We start from the raw sequence: 25,848 nt of genomic DNA, 5'->3' as shown, positions 1-25,848 counted from the left end.
ATTACGCGTCAAAGAATGCTGAAACTCTGTGAGAGTATGACTCTAGTGTTGGTGCTAAAATTCTACAGTTAAAGAGTATGTTGCCTGGATAAAAAAAAAAACTAAAAGATAAAGATGAAATTTTCAGGACGTCAACCGAAGCCTCATATTATCTAAACAAATGGCCTTGTGGTTGCGTGTAGCATTTATCTCACTGGAAAAAGAAAACACTTTCAGCAAGGAAGGAATCAACCTTCTTTTGTTCGCTGCCGAGAGTTTGTTTTTCTTCATAAAACTGCCATGTGTCCACAATGATCATCTCTATAGCTTTGATAATATTAGGGTTAGCTAGACGTCGGCTCGTAAAAACATTTTCAGTCACTTTTTTTTATCCAATTAACTAGTTCTATTCGTGTTTCTATATCACCACCACTACAGCCACATTCCCCCGGAGCTTTAGCTTCCTGCGATGCGTAGGTTTTTTACGCTGGCTGATCAACCAGTTTTTTCTGCTAAACACAAGGCACTTCGATACGTTCACTTTACTAATAAACTTTGATTGGCTTGATAGTACTGAAAAGCGGTATTTGTTGCGTTCGAGTATATTTTCGCACAATCACCTTTGCTGAATCGTGATCCTTGATAAGGGACAGGGCTTTTTTGGTGAATAGATCCGTCGAATAATGGCCCGACTCATTTCTCACTGGGGTCGTGCCCTCCCAGAAGTCCAGACCGCTTCTGTTTTGCTGGAAATGAATTGAGATATACACGATTAATAGGAAAGCAAACGCTAACGACATATTAAAGACAAACACACACAACGATAGACATGTTCCGAAATTAAGTCTGGCAACCTGGATATCTACCATCATCAGAGTGCACGATATATGTTCTGTGGTAGCTGATGAAGGAAGAAATTGAAAACAGGCCCCGATGTCACCAATGCGGATAACCTTTGGCAGCCTGAGACGCTAGACCACTATTTTTTTTATTTTGTTTATTGTTAGCGTGATGAGACCTATATGCTTTTGTACGCCGCACATTTTGCCTTCAGCGCGCGCCAGAAAATCCGTAACATCAAACAGGGGGACGAAGTTTCGACTGTGAACACGCTGTGTCAGCGTTTCTATCAAACTCGTGTTTAATAAATCAGTTGGTGTACACTCGGCCCAAAAGTCGCCCCATGAGGTGAATTTTGTAGAGTTTTACTCAGGTACGTAAGCGTCTCGTAGGAAGTGGCAGGTTCTTGTCAGCATCGAAACTGAAACGAATAAAGGAAGAACTATGGGCTTTCCGTGCTCGTCCGTGGCGCGTGCTCACAAGCTTGGTAAACGTGTTTCCAAGAGACCGATTATTTTATACTTTTAGGATTACGAAGAGAAAGCAGAAATTCTTCGCAATGCTAGAAAACGTAAGGGCTCCAAAGTGTTTATGAACAATGATTACTCACAGGCTACACTTATGAAAATAGAAATGCTGCGGGAGAGTGCCAAACATAATAAAGATGAAGGCACTCGTGTTTATGTACTTAATGATAAGCTTCACGTGAATGACGAAGGATTTGTATGGAACGAAAACAAAATGCACGCGCAAGTATTTCAACCCAGAAAAAGCCACCTCTTCTGACTCACTTCAAGCTCATCGTAAATACGCGTAGTTTTGACTTTTCAACTTATATTCACAAAGTGTCGTCAACAAATCGCACGCACTTAAATCCATCCTTCTTATGCATGACACGAATGTTTGAGTTAAGACCGAAACTGGCTTATTCATTACATTTGTGACGGAGATGTATTTTCGGATCAGTACAATGTATATTGCAACGATCGTGAGAGGAAGGGGGGTGGACTGAGCGTTTTATTTAAACCAGGCATGGAAGTTGTTCTGGAAACCCAATTAAAAAATCATAAAATCTTGTTTTTACGCCTTAGCTGTTGGGGCAACACTGCTATCCTTGAAGCTGTTTACCGATTCCCCTCTGCTCGTGACTACTTGTGCAGATTATTTGATCATGTGTTCAAATTTAGCAGCCATAAAATAATCCTGGTTCGTGACTTTAATATCCCGTCCGTTGATTGGGCGAATTTGTGTGGTTCATCTTCCACAACAAATAATATTTTTGATATTATGTTCGCCTTTGATCTGACGCTATAAGTTCAGGATCCATTCAGAGTACGTGGTACCAGTCACTCCATTCTTGATCTTGTTTTCGAAAACAATTCGCTTACTGATTATACCATACCTGTTGACCTCTGATCACAATTCGATCATGCTAGCCTCTTTGCTTTAGTGCTTTTCACCTACAAAAATATTTATATTTTCGCCTTTCAAAGACTGCCCACGAGCTGACGACACTAGCGTTCTCGACTATCATGATATAAACCTTGATTATTTCTGTGGTACGAGTGTTGATGCGCCTTGGATAAAATTTAAGCACTGTGTGAGTACTGCCTTGACAACCTTTTACCTACAGAATACAAGCGTCTTGATCGTGATAATACGTGGATAAATTGAAAAATCACACATCTGAAATGCAGAATAAAGCGAGCGAAAAAAGCAAGGCCGATGCAAACAAGGTCAGGTCATGATAAGGTTCCAAACACGTTTATACGGCGCTGCGCTGAGTCCCTAGCCCACTACCTTCTCATTGTTTTTTTTGTTTTTTTAATCATACTCAAACAGCTCGCTGCCAGACGATTGGCATACTGCCACAGTAGTACCTTTGCACAAAAAAGGGTATAGACTAGCAGTTGACAACTACCCCCTGCTGAAAAAAAAACATTTGAAATTCAAACGGGTGGCAAACTGATTTGAATCAACTGGGGGCAAACTTGTCGACCCATATGGATCAAACGTGATTATGGGATACGGGTACCCGTTTAAAACGGAACCCGTTTGAAACGGTACTCGTTTGATACAGGTGCCCGTTTGATACGGGTACCTGTTCGACTTGGCACATGATCACACGTTTGAACGTGCCATTCAAATTGGCAAATTATGCGCTAGCCCTAAATCCGTATTGTCTGGTAGCTTGGCACATGATCACACGTTTGAACGTGCCATTCAAATTGGCAAATTATGCGCTAGCCCTAAATGCGTATTGTCTGGTAGCTTGGTTATCTTAAACTCATTTAAGACGTCCTGAAACTTATAAACCTATTTATAACATGGAGGAAACACGTAGAACAAATGTGCTCGCGTAGGTGCTTGCAAATGGACCGGAAAACAGACACAAAAAATTGTTTTCAATACTCCTCAAAGTTTATTACCTCTTCAGTACACAAGTACAAATGTGCAAGCGATCTGTGAAATGTGAGAGGCACTCTAAGCTTGTATACAACTGAGAAGATTGCAAAGCAAACAAGAACCGAGGTAAATCTAGACTATAAAGGTAGACTTTTGGGGAAATTATTCTCCAGGTTGCCTCGAGAGTAGACGCTGCATAATTATATAGATAATCTGGAAGAGGAACCGCAGAAGAACGGTCAATCGTTGCCTAGAAGTAGGTTGCAGTGCACTCACCATAATAATAGCGGACTTGAATGATGTAATCCGTGACATTTGTAGACACGGTCAAAGCAGGACAACCACACAAACACAAACGAGAAAGAACGGCTCCTTGGAAGTTTCAACATGATGCGGCGCACAAGCTGTCATTTGCAGAACGCAACCAAACCGCAAAAATTCCTGACTTCTTTGAAAAATCGTTTGTTGCCGATACGCGCGTAGGACTTTTCGAACACTGATAAATTCGGCGCACATCCAATACGTTGTCGAGAGACATCCTAATAACACCGCATGATTAGGCGACAGATCGAAGCAGGTAGGACTAGGGTGCCTACATGGTTTGCGCTCCGCTTTAGGGTGGTGCCAACTTCTTGTTTCCCTTTCCCAGATCCTCTCCCACCTCCATTTTTCCCCCCATCTTAGTTCGCTAAACGTACACAACGTTGAGTTTCTGTAGTCTCAACAAACCGGCAACACTGTGAGGCCACTTCCGTTTCCGTTCATAACAGGAGTCGGAGGCTCAGCGGGATGGCGGTATTCGTGGATGTGGCTCTCTTTATTCAGATGTTTCATAATTTGAGGTTGCGAGCAGGAAGTGTGCGTGGCTTTTATCGAAACGCGAGTTCCCGCGACAAAATGGAACGCCACAGACCGGCATTGAACGCCGAAACCTCGCCGTCGGAACGAGAGCGGTGAGCGCTCTTTAGCACTAACGAGGATTAGCGGCGTAGTACGAGCGCACGACCGGCGGGTGTGACAAAATGGTCGACGAAAACAGCGGAGGTTGCCATGGTAACGAGGTAGGCAACACTGGTGACAAAATGGTTGACGAAAACAGCGGAGGTTGCCATGGTAACGAGGTAGGCAACACTGGTTCGTCAGCAACAGGTACCACAAACGTTGTGGCCACCCTAAACAGCGGAGCTGTGGAAACATGTAGGCACCCTAGGTAGGACAAGCGAAGTTTGAGCTGCAACTGACAACAAGCAGACAAACCAAAAAGCGGCTTCCAGGCGCACCCTTCCGGATCTCGATGCTTATCAGCGTGTAGCTCGCGCACTGCTGCGGGTCACGTGACAGAGGTGACAAAAGAGGAAGGAGGGGGCGCGATGAAGGCGCAGGACATCCCCCGGAAAGCCCTTCTCCGTCTCCCCAGGCATTCCAGTGAGACGTGTTTTTGTAACCTCGGAAAACAAACGCGCGCGCGCGCGCGTTTTAGCACGCTCGAACGCTGGAAATGGCGGCGGAGCCGCCAGAAGCTCGGCTTGCGCCCGAGCGAAGAAAGAACTCAGCGCGAGCTCGTAGTTTGACTGCTGCAACGGCGGGCGTGCTCTCGCAATGCTCGAAGTTCTTGCAGTCGCGTGTTCGCGCGCTACCTTCGCTGCGTCTTGAATTGAAGTGAAACGGAGCCTAGAAGTACATTCTTTCACGACGGTCGCGTCTTCTGCGAGAGAAATTCAAGCTCAATAAGTAAATTGAGGCAACAAAGATGGACAAAGTTATAAATTTATGTAAAAAAAAAGTGTTAGTTTTAGTTGCAGTATAAGCGTACATCAGAGAAATTTAACTATAGATATAATTACTTGCTTTACGCGGATGATCTGAAATCGATGAACCGGCGCTCCCAGCCTTCCGGAAACAATAGCTGCCACGGCTGAAACAGGCGGGCCCATGCCGCCGATCTCTACCTTCAATATCAAACGGGCTCCGGAGAGCCGTTTGATTAAACCGGTACAGTTTGCCGGTCACCGGTCACCCGTCTGTGCAACATGGTCACCGATCTGAGCAAACGTGCGACAACTTTGCCCAAACGAGTCGCCCACTTGCCCTGACAAGCGACCCGTTTGCGAAAGGAATAGCCTCGTTGTCCAAATAGGTGAACGTTATGGCTCATATGGGGGACCCCTTTGACAAACTGGTGACCGGTATGGTTAAACTGTTACCGGTATCGACCCCTTTATTTTCATATAGGCGCCAAATGTTTTTTTTTTCGGTAGGGGCGTCCCATTTCCTTGACTTCTTCATGGAATTTGATACAGCATATCTGCAGTCAAATCAATCAACTGCTGGATAGCCATAATTTTATAACACAGCTTCAAATGGTTATCGCAAAGGCTTATCAACTACGACCCAACTTGTTATTACCATACATGAATTTGCGCAAATCTTCGACAGGGGAAGTCACATTGATATGTTTTTTTTCTGGACTTCAGAAAAGCTTTTGATAAGGGTCCTCATGAACAGCTGCTTTTTAAACCTGAACAACTTGGTCTTCCACATGCTTTTGTTAACTGGATTGATGCATACTTATCACATCGCACATAGTCTGTTTCCGTCAGAGGATATATCTCTCCAGTTCTACCTGTAACGACAGGGGTCCCTCAAAGGTGTGTTTTAGGTCATCTTTTGTTCCTGGTGTACATTAACGATATTTTATCAATTATTGAAGCCGGTGTCCATATACGTCTTTCTGCCGACGATTGCATAATTTTTAAAGAAATAAATTCAAGCTCGGATCAGTTATTGTGAGACCATAGATTGCAGTACGTTTTATCATGGTGTGATACCTGGAAAATGATGCTTAATTCTTCTAAATCGACACTTTTACGCATTACAAAAAAGCAACCCTTTGAATACATTTATAAGATAGCGGACACCCCAGTTATTGTGGAGCGGGTATGCAAATATCTTGGTTTAATTATATCGGACGCACTTTCATGGTCTCCTCATATAAAACAACCAACCTCTGCTGCGCTGTCATCGCGGGACGCAGCAGAGGCTGGTTACACTATCTCTCCACGGGGCGCGGTGCCGCCTGGGCTGAGATGCGCTCCGATAGCAAACCGAAACTTAAAAACCGTCGACTTTGTGCGGTTTTTCAGAAAGCCGTAAAATGCTTCGCGTACCTTCTATCGTTCTGCAGTTTGTTGATTTATAGTTTTTCGTTAATGCTGAGCAATTTTCTAATTTATACTAGCCCTTAAACACAATATTAAAAAAATAATTACGCAAAAATAATTAACAACTTAATTATCCCGGACTTTACCAATTTTTCTAAATGGGCCCCAGGCCCAGGACGAAAACGCCACAAGCCTTTTTTCGTTGCGATGAGTAGTTTTCGCAAGAGCGATTTGGCCTGCGTTCTCTGAAATATATGTGTATATATATCGAATATTTGCTAGTTGATTTTTGTAAATTTTTTTATTCAGCTGTTGTATTTATGAATGCATACATTGTACCCCACTGCTATTTGGGCTTAAAGATCTGTAGTATCCTCTAAATAAAAAAAATGAAAGACCTTTACACCACTCTGTAACGCCGAATCAGAGCGCAGCTCTTGAGGAGGAGGACGAGAGAGAGAAGCGTACTGAGGAGAGGGTTTATCCCTCCTCCCTAATCCTCATCTCCTCATCCTCCATGACTCCTCCCTCCCTCCTCCCTCATCTTCCTCCTCCTCCTCCTCCCTCCTCTCCTCCTCCTCATCCGTCCTCCTCCCCTTTCCTCTCCTCATCCCTCCCGCCTCCCCCTCCCTCGTCCTCCCCCTCCTCTCGTTCTCCTCCTCTCCCTCCCCTCTTCCACCTCCCCTCCCCCTCGTCTCCCTGCCCCTCCTCCTCCCTCGTCCTCCTTCCCTTGCTGCTCTTCTTCTCCTCCCCGCGCGTTGTATCATGGGAAATGTCCCACAATGCACTGCGCGATTACACCGACGGCGACGCCGACGACGCTCAAGCCGGAAAAGGGCGCCAAGGAGCTGCGCTCGAAAAAGCATGGCGGTCGAATTTATCGCGCGCATTAAACCAACGGAACGTTCGGGCAACCGATATAATTTGACGATGGTGGACACGGTCACAAGACACGCGGACGCTGTTCCCTTGAGGAACATTGGGACAGAGCAAGCGGTACAAGCGCTGGTAGATATATTTGCCAGATGGGGAATTCTATCTGAGATCTTGAGCGATCGAGGCTCCTGCTTCACATCTGATTTTATGACGGAGGTAAGCAGGCTTTTTTCTATGAAGCGTCTATTAACAACCTGTTACCACACGATGGCGAATGGATTAGTGGAGAGATTTGACGGGACCATCAAACAAATGATAAAACGAATGTATCAGGAGAGGCCCAAAGAGTGTATAGGCACCTACCGGCACTGCTGTTCGCGTACAGAGAGGTCCCGCAAGCAATTCTGAGGTTCTCACCCTTTGAGTTGCTCTAAGGGTGAAACGTACGTGGACCTTTGGCCATCCTCATGGAAGTGTGGTCCAACGAATCACTTAAAGACGACCTGGAGACAACCTATACCCACGTGCTAGAGCTAAGAAATAAACTTGTAAGAACTTGCGAGCTGACTCACCATTAGTGTAAAGAAGCCAAGGGCAGGTATAAGAAAAACTATGACAAAAAAAGGTTTTAAAGCGTCGACTGATAGCTTGGGACTTGGTTCTCATTATGCTTCTATGCGATCACAATAAGCTGATTATGCAATGAAAGCGGTTCTTTGAAATATCAAACAGGAAAAGTGAAGTCGACTACGAGCTCGAAGTTTAAGGAAGAAGGTATTCCACATGAATATGTTAAATATGTATGAAAAAAGACAAGAGTACTAGATGCATCGGCCATGCTGCAGCGCATCCACACAAGCCTTCAGCGAGAGGACTCTTCCTGAAAGCGACACTACAGAAAACTCTTGTCGAAATGTCATCATCAGCGAGGACCTAGATGACGAGAAGAAGGCCGAAGTGTGGAGGTTGATTGAGTAGTACCAGCCTGTATTTTCACATCGACCCTATCGGACAAACTTGGTTACGTGTGACCTGAAGCTGTCTACCGAGGAACCAGTCCGTGCGAGGCTATATGCGTTGGCTTTTTCGGTCCAAGATGTGGTAGACAAAGAAATTGTTGTAACGTTTCAGCTGGGGATCATCGAGTGGTGCACATTACCCTACGACCCACCGATAATAATCGTTCAAAAAAAGGAAGGCTCAACAGGTTTCGTATAAATTACCGAAGGTTGAATGACGTGTTCGAAGTTAACGCAAAACCAGTCTCAAGGATAAACGCCATTTTTTCTGACGTGGTGCGAAAGAGGTTCTTTTCGAAGTTAGGCTTGTGATGGCAAAGCAAGGAAGAGAATCGTACACGACGAAGCTCGGGCCAAGACTTTTTTTTTATATCACTGTCACGCGCTTGTCACCTTTTAGCCCCGCGCACACGCATCCGATGGACACCTTTTTCTCTGATGCTTTGTCACCACATAACTCCCCTCCCCACGACTCCCCTTCCCAGAGACGGAGTCGCTCCAACGAACAGTTTTGTGTTGAAGTTTTGGAGGAAACGTCGATGAGTAGCCGGAAGCTGCCTGCCTCGATGAGCACTGTGTTTCGGCCTCTAAACACAATGTTGGGATTGCGTCAAGGTATTCCGGTTTGAGGCGGTCCGTGGCAACCACTTCTTCTCGTCCGTTAATCTTATGGTGAATTTTTTTTTTTTTTTTTTCATTTCTCGCTAGGACAAGATGTGGTCCGGTGTAGGGTGGCTGAAGAGAGCGTCGTACCGCGTCTGTCATGAGAAAAACATCTGTTGTTTCACGATGGTCTTTGCTGATAAATGGTTGTGTTGTCGCATTTGCCCCCGTTGGGTATTGGCCTGATCTCTCTGAAGATGTTCTGTAGTCTCTCGACGCATGTCTCGATCTTGGGAGGTGCTGCTGTAGGGTGCAAGAGGGTTGCCAACTCGGCCTTCAGATGAAGTGAAGTGCTATAGACAAGTTGGGCTGGGCAACAAGCTAGGTCTCCTTTGACAGCAGCACGAAGACCAAGAAGAAAGATAGGAAGGAGTTCTAACCAACAAGTTGGATTTTGGTAAGCCATAATAGAAGCTTTCAGTTGACGGTGAAATCTCTCACCAAGTCTATTGGCTTGCGGATGATAGGTGGTTGTCCTTTTGTGTGTGGTTCTAGTAATTCAGAGAGGCATCTAAAAAGGGCCGATTCAAAGTGTCGTCCCCTATCTGTGACGACCTCGATAGGTGTTCCGAAACGCGCGACCCAGGTTTTGATGAAACTTGATGCAACGGTCTCAGCTGTGATATTTTGAATTGGTGTTGGTTCCGGCCAACGAGTAAAGCGGTCAACAATCGTGAGGAGGTATAGGTAGCTTTTGCACGGTAGTAGAGATCCGACGAGATAAATGTGGAACTTTTTAAAACGGCTGTCGGGAGGCAGAAACTTGACAAGTGGAGTTACGGTGTGCCGATGCATTTTTGCTCGCTGGCACGGCGAACATGCTCTTGCCCATTGTCGGACGTCGCTGTTCATGCCCGCCCTATTAAAAAATAAGCAAGGATATCATGCTGGGCAAGCTGGTTTAGCTGGTTTTTAAGCTGGTTCGAGCTGGTTCAAGCTGGTTCAAGCTGGTTCGAGCTGGTCTAGGTGATAATCAAGCTGATTCAAGCTGGTTTGAGCTGGCACTGCAGCTGGGAAGCTGGTTCGAGCTGGTATTAAAACTGGTTCAAGCTTGTCAAGCTGGTTCAAGCTGGTTCGAGCTGGCACTGCAAATGGGCAAGCTGGTACTTAAGCTGGTTCAAGCTTGTCATACTGGTTCGAGCTGGTTCTGAATCTGGCCCAAGCTGGTTAAAACTGGTCTTGCTGGGAGCTCGCACGCCAAGGTCAGCGAGAGCTTGTCGAACTGGCATTGCCGGGAGCGCGCGCGCCAAGGTCGGCGGGGGTGGGGACGATGTCACGTCCTGTTCTTTGTCCTCTCGTTTTTGGTAGATGACCGGGCGCTTCAGGCACGCTGCGAGCTTCCTTTGTGTGCGAGAAAAGAGAGAGAGTGAGTGGTAGGAACAAAAACTTTGAGTCACGTTTGGCTACCTTGGGCAGATTTTCGAAGGGACGGCTGTGTGCGCGTCGTTTGGCGACTACTTGAACGGCGGTGCAAGCGAAGCGAGATTTAAAGGGCAACTCCGGCCAAAACTCAAAATGAATTAAATTACTGGTATCGCTGTAGTGACACAAAATACGACCCCAGCCAAACTTTCACGTCCGTGGGACGCCGCATTCTCAACTAATGCCGATAATAAAAACGCGACCCGCCGCGAGCCGCTGCTCCTTAGCGGGCGGCCAGCGGGTTGCCGATCGCTAAAGCAACATTGGGCCGTGATGTCAACATCGTCCTCTTTTTTTCCTCCGTTCCGGACGGGAGCACGGCGCAGCCGTCGCGCGCGCTTCTTTGTGCCGCTACCACCGCTACTTCGGCTTGTAATTGCGTGTTTAGCCGTTGCGTTTACCTGTAGCCCGTGTAGCTTCGGTATAGCCTTTTGTTTATTTGCTTGTGAGGTCTCCTAGACTCGTTTTAGCGAGTAACTCGGTGCGCCCAAGACTGCCCAGCTGTTCCTCGAAAGATGCCGAGTACAACTTAAAGCGCTGTGGGCTGCTCAAACAAGCCGCTGCGCAACCCGGAGGTGCTTTTTCACAAGTTTCCAACGGATCGGAAATTGGAGAAGGTGTGGGTGAACGCTGTTCGGCGAGTGGACTTTGGAAAGCCTTGGACGTCGACCCCCAGATCGAAGCTCTGCTCCAATCATTTTTCGCCGGAGAGTTACGAACGAAACCTACGGGTGTTGGTTGCTTGTGGCTTGTCAGCGATGGGGTCGAGGCTTAAAAAGGATGCCGTGCCGTCGCTCTTTGCCCATCGTACATGTACAGAAAAGGAAAACATGATAAAAGTATCCTGATCAATAAATAAAACAGTCATTGTCAAGTGCAGTGTTGAAGATTGAGAGCTACATTGAATGTCTGTTGAATGCGGAATGGTGGGCATGTAGAGTACAACCACTAACTAGCTCCAAACACTGAAGTTTGTAATGAAAACGAAAACAATGTTCTGCTTTGCGTCACTGCTTGTTTACTACGCAATCTCGTGCGTAGTATTCAGGTCCGTAACGACTACTAGCGAACAGCCGGCGCGTGAAGCTCATGCGATATAAACATTCGCCTCCCAATCGTTCCAACCCGTTACGCAGCAGTATTAATTAACATTGCGCTTGTGAATACCACAAGGGATTTTAAAGAAATCGCGAAAGTTCGGATTTGTAAGTTACAACTCTCTAATTTTCCCGAGTTCGGCTGCAGGTAAATATAATATTTAAAAATGCAAAAAAAAAAAAAGACGCTTGCCTTAGTCAAAAGTTACGAAGGAAAACTTAAAATCCTATGTATTCTAATAAAAAAATTGTTGTGGGTGGGGTAGGAATGAGGAAGGGAAAGAAAGTGTTCTCACCTTGCTAACGTTTTCTGTTTTCCTTTATCACTCACAAAAACTTTTGCTAGCTTTGAGAAGAAAATGACTGCCCAAAGAACTTTTTTTTGTTTTTTTTTTAGTGCGGCAAGTTTTTTTTTTTATTTGTACAAAGATTCACTACCTGGACGAACTTATGTGGTGAATTAATGTCGTAGCTTACAAATTCAGCTTTTACGCGCCTGAGGAAAAAATTACGAAAAAAACAGACGTCTACAGCTTGACACAAGTCTGTTCGGTTGTTGCGGAACGCGCCGGAGAGCCTCAAAGCTTCGTGTCTGGGACTGACGCGCCGCGCGAAAGCGCCAGCACTGTACGTCACTGGCAGCGCGGCGTAGAGCAACGCCGCTCCATCCACGGAGCCCCGATGACATTTTAGGCCTAGCGACGAGTGCGGGAGACCGCACGCACGCCGACAGCTGCCGAGTACGGCACCGAACGAGTTCACTCGTTTTCCAGTCGCTAGCTTTTGGGCATACAAGCAACGAGTACGGCACGGCATAGCGCACGCGCGGCGGCGGCCGCCGAGTACGCCACCGAACGAGTTGACGGGTTTTCCAGTCGCTAGCTTTTGGGTACACGCACTACCTCTTGCTACATATGCTGGATAACTACCACATATACAGAATTAAAACAAAATCAGTTTACCTTCTATTTTTAGACGACTAGCGCAACAGAGGTAGGTGCCGCTTGGACTGCGTACTCGCTGAACGAGAACGATCTTGGCGTCACGTCCACATAGCGGCTGATTTCCAGTGTTGCCGGAACCTCGAGCGGCTAGTTTCGGTTTTGTCGGCCGCGCCCCAAACAAAACTTTGAGACGTCGATATTTTTAAAACTACGCACAATAACGAGAAAAAAATTACACCTTGCAACTCAGGGGCGCTAAGTGCACTAAAAACAGCCATAATCCCAAAATCGAAAGTATGGACCGGAGTTGCCCTTTAATGAGACAGCGAGCAGCAGTCCGTTCAGCGCGGGAAGAAGTCGGATGCCCCGACTGAGGCTTCGTTTCGTGTCTTCGAACATCTGTGTGCTCGTGAATGACGGTGGTGCCGAGGAGTATCGCCGATGCCATCCAAGCCACACGGATTTCCTCGCCTCTGCCGACTACGCAAGAGGACGCTTCGCTCCCATTACGGGCGGGACCCAGGTTCACTTCTCTCATCCGTGTAGTATTTTTCATTGTTATTGCCTGTTTTTGGCGCGTGTCAAGTATTTTTCGTGTTAAGAAATAAGCAATCTAGTTTTAAAAGCATTGTTTGTTTTGCACCAAGAACCACTATCTTTGCGCCGGTTAGTACTGTGTCAGCGCAGTGGGTCTGTAGCATCTGAGCTCATGTGAGCCTTCCGCGAATACGAAAATAATAAATTAGAGGCCGAGCTGGCTTTTCTGAAGAGGTTGGCTTGTTTTTTCTGTGTATTTATTTAAACTGGTTATAACGATGGGGCAGTACACCAGTCTAACCAGCATGGGCAGTTCACCCAGCATGACCTAGCATTTGCCCGCCATTCACCCAGCACGACCCAGCATCGGACCAGCTCGACTAGCACGGCAAGCTGAGCACGCTGGAGCAATAACCCAGCCTGAAGCTGAGGTGCTGGGACCAGCATAAAGCTGGGATGCTGGGACCAACTTGTGCTGGTCCCAGCACAGCAAGCTGGGCATGCTGGAGCAATAACCCAGCATGAAGCTGGGATGCTGGGACCAGCTTGTGCTGGTTTTTTCAATAGGGCGGCCAGGCGTGTTGAATAATTGTTGCGAAAACAAGATGTAACTGGACGATGACGACGACGAGAACGGAGGAATCGATGGTGACTCCTTCAGCAACTGGAACGAACATGTAAATATTGTACATAAACCCTTCCTTCTTAGACGAACTCGCTACAATTAATCCTCTTAACAAAGAAACGTAACATAAAATGGAGCCGAAACCCGGGAGTAGCTGAGTCAAGGAAAGGCAAAAAAAAAGGCTTGGAACATCCATCGTAAAACCCAGCGATCACCCGAGTGGACTTACCTCAACGAAAATGGATCAACTAACGCCAGCCGCCATCGAACAACTTAAAAGAAGAAGAACCGTGATTCGATCGGCGACCACAAGGATCCTTTCCGAAATCGTCACTCTTCTAGGCATGGAACCAACGTCCATCGGGGAGCAGGAAAAAAGGCTTAACATCTTGACACTCAAAGAATCTGCGTTAAAAGAAATCGACGATCAGAATGAGAGAGCCATCATCGATGACACGCTGGAACAGGAGATGGTAAACGCAGAAGGCTACGCCGAAAGAATTTGCTCAACGAAAACAAAAGTCCTATGGAAACTAAAAGAGCATGAACAAATGACTAACATGACGTTGGACACCTCAACGCCAGGCACAAGTTCAAGACCACCACGGCCTATCAGTCAAGAACACGCAACGGTCAAACTTCCAAAACTGGAAATTGCAAAATTTACGGGTGACATACGATCATGGCAAGGTTTCTGGGACCAGTTTGACGCTACAATCAACCAAAACGTCTCTCTGTCTGAAATTGACAAGTTTAAATACCTGAAAAGTTACGTTACAGCTGAAGCTGCTGCAGCAATTGAGGGGTTACAACTGACAGGTGAAAACTACACCGTTGCACTGGACCTCCTGAAAACAAGATTCGGGAAAAAAGAACTCATCGTAGAAGAACACATGTCACGATTACTGACAGTGAGAACAGTCAGTAACTCTCACAACGTGGAGAAGCTCAGGTTGTTGTATGGCGAAGTTGAGACAGGAGTCCGAAGCCTTGAGGCGCTTGGTGTCTCTTCAAATACCTACGGGACACTCCTACTGACAGTCCTGCGAAAGGCTGTACCATCAGACCTCGAACTAGAATATCATCGAAAAACAACACCGGAAGCGACAAACGAAGGCAACGAACTAAAACAGTTTTTGAACTTCTTGAAAAGCGAAATCGAAAGTCGAGAGCGGACTCAGCATGGAAACCAAAGAGTCCAACCAACTGCCAGTATGGCCAGTTCTTCAACTTGGAAGAACGAACGACCTAGACGATATCCACCTTCGACAGCTATGTTCGCGACAGGAACGAACACCAACGAAAACCAGTGCCTGTTCTGCGGATCAGCTGACCATATAACTGCCAACTGTTCGGTGCGCATGCCCCTGGACCGAAAAAAAAAAGTCCTGAAAGGGAACAGTCGTTGCTTTCGATGCACTAAACCTAACCATTGTGCGAAGAAGTGCAAAAGCGCAAGGTGGCTTGTAGCAGCGTGGCGCTGCAAGTCACGGCGCACCACGGCGCATCGGCTGTGCGCACCCCGGTCACGGATGTCACGTGACAAGCGCCTATAAGTATAGCACGGTCAATAAAGAAGCCCTCTTTGCCCGTTGGAATGTCGTCTGCTCAAGTTATCACATTGGCGACGAGGATGACAACGCACCCGCGCTGCCCAGCGGAAGCGTCGCAGACGGCAGCAGACGAGCACCATACGAGCGGGGCCAACTGAACGGACAGCGACAGCCAAAGCAGCGCAGTCATCGCATCTCAAGCGGGCGACGGACGGAGCGGACACGACGGACGGAAGCCAGCAACCGATAAGTACACCGTCGGTTTGCCGAAATATGGCACCTCTTGGAAAGCTTGACGAATACGACGAAAAACAACAGAATTTTGACTCGTATTTAGAGCGTTTCGAGCACTTCGTTAGCGCAAACGACATCAAACCAGAAAAGAAGCTAGCGGGGTTCTTGACCGTTATAGGACCTCGAGCTTACGAAGTTCTGAAAAGCTTGGTCGTACCGGCAGTACCGGGAGATAAGTCGTTCGAAGAAGTGAAAGTTTTGCTGAAAAACCACTATAGCCCGAAGAGCTCGGTCATAGCGGAAAGGTGCAAATTCAACAGACGTGTACAAGAGGAACAGGAGAGCGTTGAAGATTTCATTGTAGCGCTAAAGCATTTGGCAAGGAAGTGTGACTTTGGCCAGTTTCTGCAAGATGCTCTGAGGGACAGGCTTGTGGCGGGAATACGGCGCGAAGAAACGCAACGTGCGCTATTCGCCGAAGAAACCTTAACCTTCGAAAGGGCATGCAAGATCGCATTGGATCAAGAGCAGGCGGCACGACAGACAGCGTTACTACACGCCGGAAGCAAAGACGCGTCGTTGAACGAGATAAGAGCGAACCAGAAAGATAACGTCAATAAGCGTGACGTTCGAAAACACAAGCAAAGCAAGAAGTCTTGCGAAAGATGTGGAAGGGCGCATGCGGCAAGCAAATGTTGGTACAAGAATGCTACGTGTCACAAGTGTGGCAAGTTAGGCCATTTGCAAAAAGTGTGCTCGAACGAGAAAAAGGGACCCAAGAACGCGAATGCAGTGGACTGCTCGGAGGACGATTCAGAACTGGACGTCTATCACTGCCTTAACACGGTGCGTTCGGGTTATGAAGTGAAAGTCAATGTTGAAGGGGCGGACGTTTTCATGCAAATTGATACAGGAGCGGCTGTAACAATTGTTCCTGAAAGTGTTGCGAAAACCGTGTTCCCTCATGTCAAGTGTGAGCCATCTCGGGTAAACCTAAAAACGTACACGGGTGAACGAATCCCGGTAAAAGGGCAATGTGACGTTTCCGTCACATACGAAAACCAGACTTTGAAACTGCCCGTTATCGTCGTCGATAACCAAGGCAAGAAATTGCCGTTGCTCATGGGGCGGAACTGGCTTGAGAGGCTCAGACTTGATTGGAAAAGCGTCATGTCACTGGAGCATGTAACTGATTCACACCGAATAGAAGCGCTGCGTAACAAGTTCCCGACAGTATTTTCTAATCAGTCTAGTGTCACGAACAACTATCAAGCGAAGATAGTTCTAAAACAAGATTGTACGCCGGTTTTTTGCAAGGCGAGACCGGTGCCTTACGCGTTACGCGATAAGGTTGGAGAAGAGCTGGACAGGCTAGAGAAGAGCGGGGTTTTACGCCGCGTAAGTCACAGTGAGTGGGCGACTCCGGTAGTTGTAATTCACAAGAAAGATGGATCACTCAGGTTGTGCGGGGATTACAAGGAACTGAAACAACCCCATGTGCGTGTTTATAGTCAAAAGTGGTTTGGACTCGGCAGCCAGCGGTACCTGCTGACACGCAGCAGAAAGATCCAGCACGCAAAACACTTTGCCACCTGCGATGGCAGTGTACAGATCTTCAGGTCGCGGCAGTGGGTAATGGTCGGTTTTTAGTACAGGGTTTATCGTTACCTTGTAACGATCAACCCTGTGTGTGATAATTGTCCCAGAAGACATGCAACAACGATGTCCGACCCGAATTACAATGCATTGGAAAAGCAAACTCTGAACAAGCCCTTCATGAGAAGTAACAAAGCAGTCCCTACCGGAAATGTGCTCCAGTCCTCTCTAAAGGCAACTGATAAGGAAAACAGAGGGCCTTGCCAAGTGCTTCTACAAACAGCAAAAGCGTGGGCCGAAGGAGAAAGAGACCGTGCGTTCGTTCGGCTCCTGAGTGACGGTGGAAGTCAACGCACTTTTGTTAGGAAGGACATCGCGGAGAAACTTCACCTGAAGGTTCTCGGAGAGGAAGACTTGAACATATTTACCTTTGGAGAAGGCGCAGCAACTGCTCCAAGAACATGTCGAAGAGTTGAACTATGGCTGCGCAATCAATACAGCAGAAAAGACGTACGCATTGAAGCTTTAGAGGTCCCACAGATTTGTGCCGACATCATTGCCGCACCACCAGAGGTAGCGCTGAGCATACCTGAAGACATGCTCATTGCGGATAGCGCTTTCAGCAACAACGAATGTGAGAAAGGCATCAGCCTTCGAATCGGAGCTGACTATTACTAGGAAGTAGTAAGTGGAAGTGTAAAGCGCTTGGAAAAAGGGCTGATGGCCGTCGAAACTATCTTTGGCTGGACTCTACAAGGTCCCGTGCCCTCAACTTCGTCTACTGCTATATACTCATCGATTACAGGAGTATTGAAAGTGACTACAGCTGACATAACTGACATATCTGCACAGCTGCGGTCATTCTGGGAACTGGAACACATTGGCATAACTGTAAAAGAGTCGCCGACCAAAGGAAATCTACTGTTCGGAGATTTTGAGAGCAAAGTAAGATATAAAGAAGGACGTTATGAAGTTTCTCTGCCATGGAATGATCAAGTTGAAGAGCTGAACGACAACAAGGAGAATACTAAAAGAAGACTTAGGTCGTTAACCGCACGCCTCATGAAAAACAGAGCGTTTATGATTGACTACGACACCACCATTCGGGAATACTTTGTAAATAGCTTCGCAGAAAAGGTCGTAAATACAAAGGAAGCCGGAAATCCCGTATATTACATGCCACATCAAGCGGCTGTGCGACAAGACCGACAAACAACGAAGTTACGGGTTGTATTTGACGCGTCTTCTAGCACCGCTCGGGAACTTTCTCTGAACGACGTCTTGTCCAGCGGAACAAACTTAAACCCTGACTTGATCGATCTACTGATCGCGTTTCGTACACACAACATCGCAGTAACAGCTGACATCGAGAAGGCATTTTTGCAAGTCACCTTGGCGGAGCAAGACAGAGACGCATTACGTTTCTTGTGGTATGACAGTACACCCAAACAAGGACATCAACTACCACAAGCAGTAACGTGGAGAATGACCAGAGTTCCCTTTGGAGCAACATCAAGTCCGTTTCTCCTCGCGGCCACGGTGAGACACCATTTAGACCTAATGGAAGAAGAATTTCCTCAAACCACGAAGATTTTAAAGGACCACCTGTATGTTGATAACCTGATAAGGGGCGCGGAAAATTTGAAAGAAGCAGAAGTCCTTTACAGAGAAGCAAGGGAGATAATGAAGAGGGCAGGAATGAAGCTTCGGAAGTGGAAGTCAAATAGTCCAATATTATTAGAGGAATTGACGAAAGAAAGTTCCGCCCAAGAGGAACTAATCGAACTGGTTGGTCCAACGAACGTTTTAGGTGTTGGTTGGGAAACACGGACAGACATGATCAAAGTCGATCTCACTTCTCTCATCAACTTTCTGTGCTCAAGAGAGGACAGCAAACGCTTTGTGTTGCAAGCGTCATCTCGCATTTTCGATCCAATGGGACTACTGGCTCCTGCAATAATCACTGTAAAAATTCTGTTTCAGCAGCTATGGGAGCGAGGAGTTGACTGGGATGAGACATTACCTGCTGACCTTTACGAAGAGTGGGACGCATGGTGTAAAGACCTCACTGCACTAAAAAACATCGCGGTCCCAAGACTCATTGCTCTCGACTTCTCCAAGGACGAAACAGAAAAGGCGTTACATGTCTTCTGCGACGCAAGTACAAGAGCATACGGAGCTGTAGCATACCTGACATCGAAAGAACAAAATGGGAAGAGGGTGGCTCTAATAATGGCAAAATCGAGAGTGGCACTCCTCAAACGGTTGACTCTTCCGCGACTAGAGCTCATGGGGGCATTAATAGGCGCTCGACTGACGCAGTTCCTCACGAGCAAGTTGAAGCTAGAAGGACTTCCAGTATATCTGTGGACGGACTCTACGATTGTCCTGTATTGGATTCGTGGTTCAACAACCCGGTGGAAGCTATTCGTAGCAAATCGAGTCACAAAAATCCAAGCTCTGACGGAACCAAGGAACTGGAGGCATTGCCCTGGTACAGGAAATCCAGCAGACCTCCTAACACGGGGAATTATGCCAAAGTCTCTAGTACAGAGCAAGACATGGTGGAATGGACCCATCTGGTTGCATCGCTCCAAAACATCATGGCCGAGTCAAATTCAGGGTAAACCAGAAGGCAATGAATACCTCGCGGAAGAAAAGAAAGAGACTATTATACAACTCACAGTACCGCAAAATAATGAACTGGTGAGCTTGGAAGAGTACAGTTCATTTATTAAGTTGATTCGGGTGACGGCGTGGATAAAACGGTTTACAAACAACGTAAAACATCAAGGCCAACGAAGTGGTCTCCTAACGAGCGAGGAAATTATAGAAGCTGAAAAATTCTGGACAAAAACAATACAGAACGAGACCTTTTCAATAGAAATCAAACTCTTGCGAGATCAACGACAAGTTCAGAAGACTTCAAAAATCAAGATGCTTAACCCAAATATAGACTGTGATGGGATCGTAAGAGTTGGTGGCCGATTGCAATTTAGCGACAACGAAGAACAAGTGAAACATCCAATTATTTTACCGGCAGACCACCGATTCACGTTCCTTCTCATCGCTGAAGAACATCGTCGACTACTGCACGCCGGAGTTCAAGACACGTTGGCGCAAATACGTGAAACTTATTGGGTTCTAAGGGGAAGGCAAGCCGTAAGAAAGGTCATACGTCGCTGTATAACTTGCCAAAGGCAAACTTGTGCACCAGCCTCCGAGCCTGTAGCTCCACTACCGGCAGACCGAGTATTAAGGTGCGAACCGTTTGAAAAAACAGGGGTGGATTTTGCTGGGCCGCTTATCTGTCGACGTGACTGCGGAAGCTACAAGGTTTACATCGTCCTGTTTACCTGTGCCGTGACACGTGCTGTGCACCTCGAACTGGTGAGCGACTTAACGACAACAGCCTTTTTATTGGCATTCACACGATTCGTGGCACGCAGAGGTATCCCGAAAACGATTTATTCCGACAATGCCTCAACGTTCAAAAGAGCAGCCAAAGACATCCAGAGATTGTTTGAATCGATAGAAGGGGAGGAAGTGCAAACGTACTTTGCAAACCATAGAATTAGATGGAAAACGATCGTAGCGAGAGCTGCCTGGTGGGGTGGGTTTTGGGAGAGACTAGTGAGGTCAGTCAAGGTTTCGCTGCGTAAGGTTCTAGGCCGCAGTAGTCTGAATTTCGAAGAACTGACAACTGTCCTCACGGAGGTAGAAGCCGTAGTCAACTCCCGTCCGGTGACTTTCATTTCCACCGATGCAAAAGAACGAGAGGCTCTCACTCCAGCACACTTCCTGGTGGGACACAAATTGACCAGCCTTCCCTCCCATCAAATGCCAGAAGAAGATCAAGCAAGCCCCGAAAACATGGCGCGAGGTTGGAAATATCGAAACACAGTCATGGATCAATTTTGGAGAAGATGGAGATCGGAATATTTGCTAGAACTGAGGTCAGCCCACATCGCTAGACTCAGCAATTCAAGCTGTATACAAACCGGAGACCTGGTCCTTCTCAAGGACAATAGACTACCGCGACACATGTGGAAACTCTGCAGGGTCAACGAGACATTCCCAGGAAGGGACGGCAAGGTGCGGTCTTGCAGAATAATTACACCCAGTGGTCGTGAACTTTGACAGCCGATACAGTTGTTATATCCCCTGGAACTGTAAGAATGAGCTTGTGCTCATTTTCGGGGGAGTTTGTTGAATAATTATTGCAAAAAGAAGAAGAAGATGTAACTAGACGACGACGAGAACGGAGGAATCGATGCTGACTCCTTCAGCAACTGGAACGAACATGTAAATATTGTACATAAACCCTTCCTTCTTAGACGAACTCGCTACATTTAATCCTCTTAACGAAGACGCGTAACAAGGCGTAGCCTTCCGCGATCAGTCATTGAGATGCTCGGATTCCAGGGTGAGCGAGAGAATGAAGAAAGTCGAAAACCCGTCGCCGTAATTCTGCAGAGACGAACGAGCGTTGCCTCCTCGTGGAAGTGTCACAAACAATGGTGATGTCTGACGAAAAATGAGGAACGTCGTCCAATTTTCCCGCTAAAATTAGCGGGGAAATTTCTCCGCTTCCCTTAAATGGGAGGCGAGTAGGAGAGAAGGAGGGGCGTAGCCTCCTCTCCGTACCTTCCCCTTCTTCTCCTTAAAGGGGAACTCCGCCGATTTCTTCAAGGCCCCCGATTTGCTTGAAATTTTGCTAAACTCGCCGAACAACATCGCCAAAATAGTATCCCGAATATTAGGTCAAAATAATTTTTTTTTTCACGAAGTTATTGAATTTACAATTTTGGTCCTCACCGTGTTTTTCAAACTGAAAGTCTCTACTGGCAACAATGAAAAAGTGACGTCAGTGGAAGTGCAGGGGTTCACTCTTTGGACTGTAGAATTTGTTCCCAACTGATTCGAAGCAGTTTCATGGTGTCAAATGAATGCTTTGGAAGCTCGCTCCAGTCCCCGCGCTGCAGCACGGAACAAATGATTGGCATATTCTATTTTTTAGACTGCTCGCCCGACTGGCAAGCTGACCTTCCAACGACGTCACGGCCCTGAAAAGGGCGGGTATATTTGAATGTTTGTTTTTGCATCATTTTCATTTGTTGATTTCGCAATAACTATTATGAATTTCACGATACTAAATAGCGTACCAGAAAGGGTAAAGGCCGGGGAGTCAGAACATATAGTGAGTTGAGGTAGCTCAAAAATCGGCGGAGTACCCCTTTAAGAGTTGCGCTCTACTTTGGCGTTACAGGGGACTGTAAACGTCTTTTATTCTTCTTTTTAATTATTATTTATTCTGGGTCGTCTGACTTTATTCCCCTCACACGACCTTTCTGATTGCAAGAGAGATGAAAACGTATCTGCACTTGAAACCTGTCGAACTCCAGTACTCGGTGGCGAAATTGCTCGACCGTCCTAATTTTCGAGGTAACTTTCTCACTTTTTTTAGAATACATAGACTGTGAATGAAGAAGAGCAAAGGACTAAGAGGAGAAAAAGGGGAGAGGACAGAGCGCTTACTTACAACTGTCAATTTAATAGAGCATGTAAAGAAAGACAAGGTGGAAGCGAAAAAGGAGAAGTCCCCTGCTTCTCTTCTTGGCCATCTGCGCTTGTTAATTCACAGTTTAGATCTTGAACCAACTAGCCCCGCAATGGATATTGCTGATTTCTTAGAAGAACCAAATATTTGAGCTGTGTAGAAGAAAGGGGGCAGGGGGGGGGGAATCGCTAATTAGCCCAGGGCCTCTATGTTTCTTAATCCGGCCCTGTATAGCGCGCATAGAATCTTAACCAACTGCGCCATCTTTCTGAAGCACGTACTTACAAAGATTAATGTGTGGTCATAGTAGTCTTCTCCACCGTTGAGGTAGCCATAGAACGAATCAAAACCTCTTCGGGTCGGCGTGTAGCTTTCCTTGTAGCAACCCAAATTCCACTGTAAGAAAATAAGAAATGATTAGGAGAAGACGAAGGTGGCGTTCGAAACAACTTTACCTTTCCGATCATGTGTGTGGCGTATCCCAGGTTCTTCAGGTGCTCAGGCATGATGGTTAGGTTTAACGGCAACCCATACGGCTCCGCCGGGTATTGGACAGAATGTTGTAAGCCTTGTAGAGACAAATGGACACGCCAACGTGAAGATTATTTTCGAAGGTGAAAACCCTACAGCTTTAGAGAGGGTTGGGTGACGACCACTGCACCGACTATGTTTGAAATATATAGCGTTTATAAGGCGGGCTTTTAGTGATTTCGTGCCCACAACTGGGATATAGCCTCGATAAAGTCATAGGGTCAGGTGACGGCCATCATAAGCGTGACGGTCGTCTCGTGACACCCTGGCGTAAGGCACCGTAACGTCCCATGACATCCTGGCGTCCCATGACATTGGTACGTCACGTAACATCGTGCCGTCACATGACACCGTGACGTGACATGACGACGTGATGTCAAGCAACCCTGTGCTGTCACGTGGATTTCACGTGGCCACGTTCTTTTCTGATAATCGCGTGCCGTCATGTGATACAGTGACTTTACATGACACCGTTACGTCACGCGATCCCGCGCTTTTCTGATTGTCACGTGACGTAAGGTCATGTGAGACCACGGCGTCACGGAGGAGCTATAAGTGGTATACATTTAGTGCGTCATTGGAATCTGCCGAAGAGACAGGGTGTTTTTAGGCGGGAATTGTGGTCACTCTGCGCGCCAGGAATACAAGGGATCTGGTTACGACCTGGGGTTTGCTTCCCACAAACCACCGACAGGCTGCTCTAGCGGACGTGACGATAGCCTGAACATTTCGGTGTCTTTGTTTTGGCGAAGAGCATGCAATATCACATCGTCTCAAGCCAATTATGACTCATAATTTGAAATGGTGGGCTTCATACCACAGGGCCTGTATACGTGTCAGGCTGTTGTTGTTTTTCTGGTCGCTTTTTCAGACACATTATAGTGTAACACACGACCCTGACATCACGAAGCTGCGGTGGCGTTGTTGCCAATAGAGCGCATGCGCCATATTGACAACACATCACGTCACATCACGTAAATCACAACACATCACGTCACATCGCGTAAATCACATCACATCAATTCACATCATGTAAACCTGCTTCCGGCGGACGCGCAGTGACCACATCTGGTGTGGGCAAACCCTGACTCGTTTGTTAACAGCGTGTCGGTGTAGAGGATGACAACGCAAAACACATATTAGAGAGTTTTAGTGAGTCGTCTTAACGCGAACGGTTCGTCCCCTAATGACTGGCCGACGTCACTGCACTTGCGCGAGAGAATTATTCGGGAGTTCCGAGACAATTGAGATTTAGTGACTCGTTTTGAGGCGATCAATTCGTCTCCGAATTAGCGTTGGAAGGATTCGTCAAAATTGTCATGATTTCTTGCCATCTAGCGTGAACGAGGAAGACTCAATGCCTTTCAACCAGGCCGATGGAGCAGGATGAGCTCGAGCGAGCGGAGCAGGAGGATTCAGAAAGGCCGCTGCGGTTTCGCCTTTAGGGGAAAGGATCGCCTGCCTGAAATTCGTCGTGGTCTGGGCAGATTACTAACTTTCCAAGAACTGAGTCTGGATGTCTTGGCTGAGAGTACAGTGGTTTACACACCACGCACTCCGCTTAAGTTATCTATTTCAAAACTACCCCCCCCCCCTTACAATGCAACACGACTGCGCATGCAAATACCCCTATCGAGCTCGCAAGTCCATTTGTTGTCATACTGACATCCGGGCATCGGCACATGGTTCTCGAAGTGGATGCTTGGTTGTGTCTACGGCTGATTTGCAGCTCTTGAAGAGGAGCACCTTATGTTAGTTTTAGTTCGTACACGATGGCTACCACCAGTTGTCTCTTGTATACTTGAAGCAAGCCTACAACAACAACGACAAACTAGAAGTAGTGACCTTCAAAACAATATTTTATAAGTTCTTTGCCATTCCTTGAAATACACCGACTGCAATCTCGGCCCGGCGATGGCGGATTCAATGCCCCGCTTGTCTGAGGCGTCCAAACAAATGGCAAGATGCCGAACCTTTTCCATGTGGACTATACAGCATGCGGAGTGGTGTCTGGGAGGCATTCGTAGTTATCGTTTCCGCCAAAATAAAACCACAGCTGCTTATTTGAACTACCTCGGGGTGGGAATTGCAGTACTTGTCCAAGCTTCTGGTTCATCCGCCATGTTGAAAGGATTTGCGTCACGAATTCGTTCGCGCTAGTTGTGCCGAAAATCGTTACGATTAGGTCAAACTGTTCAAGAGTTTCCGCGCAATATCCGCGTGCAGGGGTGCCACACTAAACATGAAAGCACACATAATCGTGTAAAAACTGTGTAAAAATTAAGGGGGTAAGTTGGAAAACACAACCTTCTTACACCATTTTACCACGATTTCTGAATATCCGAGGGTGTAGGACGAGTGTGTTGATAATTTACACCTCTTACACGCTTTTGTACGCCCCACTTGTAGCTGTGGTGTCTGAGACCATGTAAAAAGGGTAGAAAATATTGTGAGGGTGCAGGCGAGCTGGTGATTATTAACCATGTTGAATTAACCTGAGATTGAGCTGAGTTTGAGACGTTGTCCTGTCTATTTTCTGTCACTTCTCCGTTTTGATGTTTCTTCTCTACCCCAGTCCCAGGTTAATTCAACATGGTAAAAAGGGTGTAGGGCGAATTTTACGCCTTTCATTCATACGGTGTGAAAGGGGCGTAAGGGTGACGCTGTCCAATATACTCCTGATTTTATGACCGTTCATGTTGATCGCTTCAAGGAAACTTTTTGCTGATGTGCGGCGGTACAAACATCGAATGTGATCAATTCCCACGCGAGGTCGCGAATGATTAGAGTGTGCTCGAGACAATT

At 46.8% G+C, this 25,848-nt stretch overlaps 1 protein-coding gene across 1 annotated transcript in view; it reads right to left on the bottom strand.

Annotated features, from left to right (window-relative positions):
• The window catches only part of LOC8052813 (arylsulfatase B), a 38,951-nt gene extending 13,785 nt beyond the window's left edge, over nt 1-25,166 (bottom strand). The window contains 5 exon segments of the mRNA XM_042286035.1: nt 600-714; nt 3,211-3,233; nt 22,798-22,908; nt 22,968-23,080; nt 25,139-25,166. Of these exon segments, the coding sequence (XP_042141969.1) occupies nt 600-714; nt 3,211-3,233; nt 22,798-22,908; nt 22,968-23,080; nt 25,139-25,166 (390 nt within the window).
• Nucleotides 25,167-25,848: the final 682 nt, after the last annotated feature.

The sequence above is a fragment of the Ixodes scapularis genome, unplaced genomic scaffold (genome assembly GCF_016920785.2).
Source record: "Ixodes scapularis isolate PalLabHiFi unplaced genomic scaffold, ASM1692078v2 PGA_scaffold6__148_contigs__length_123643588, whole genome shotgun sequence".
NCBI classification, from domain to species: domain Eukaryota; kingdom Metazoa; phylum Arthropoda; class Arachnida; order Ixodida; family Ixodidae; genus Ixodes; species Ixodes scapularis.
Note: the sequence above shows the minus strand (reverse complement) of the source record. Positions and strands in the feature narration are given on the sequence as shown.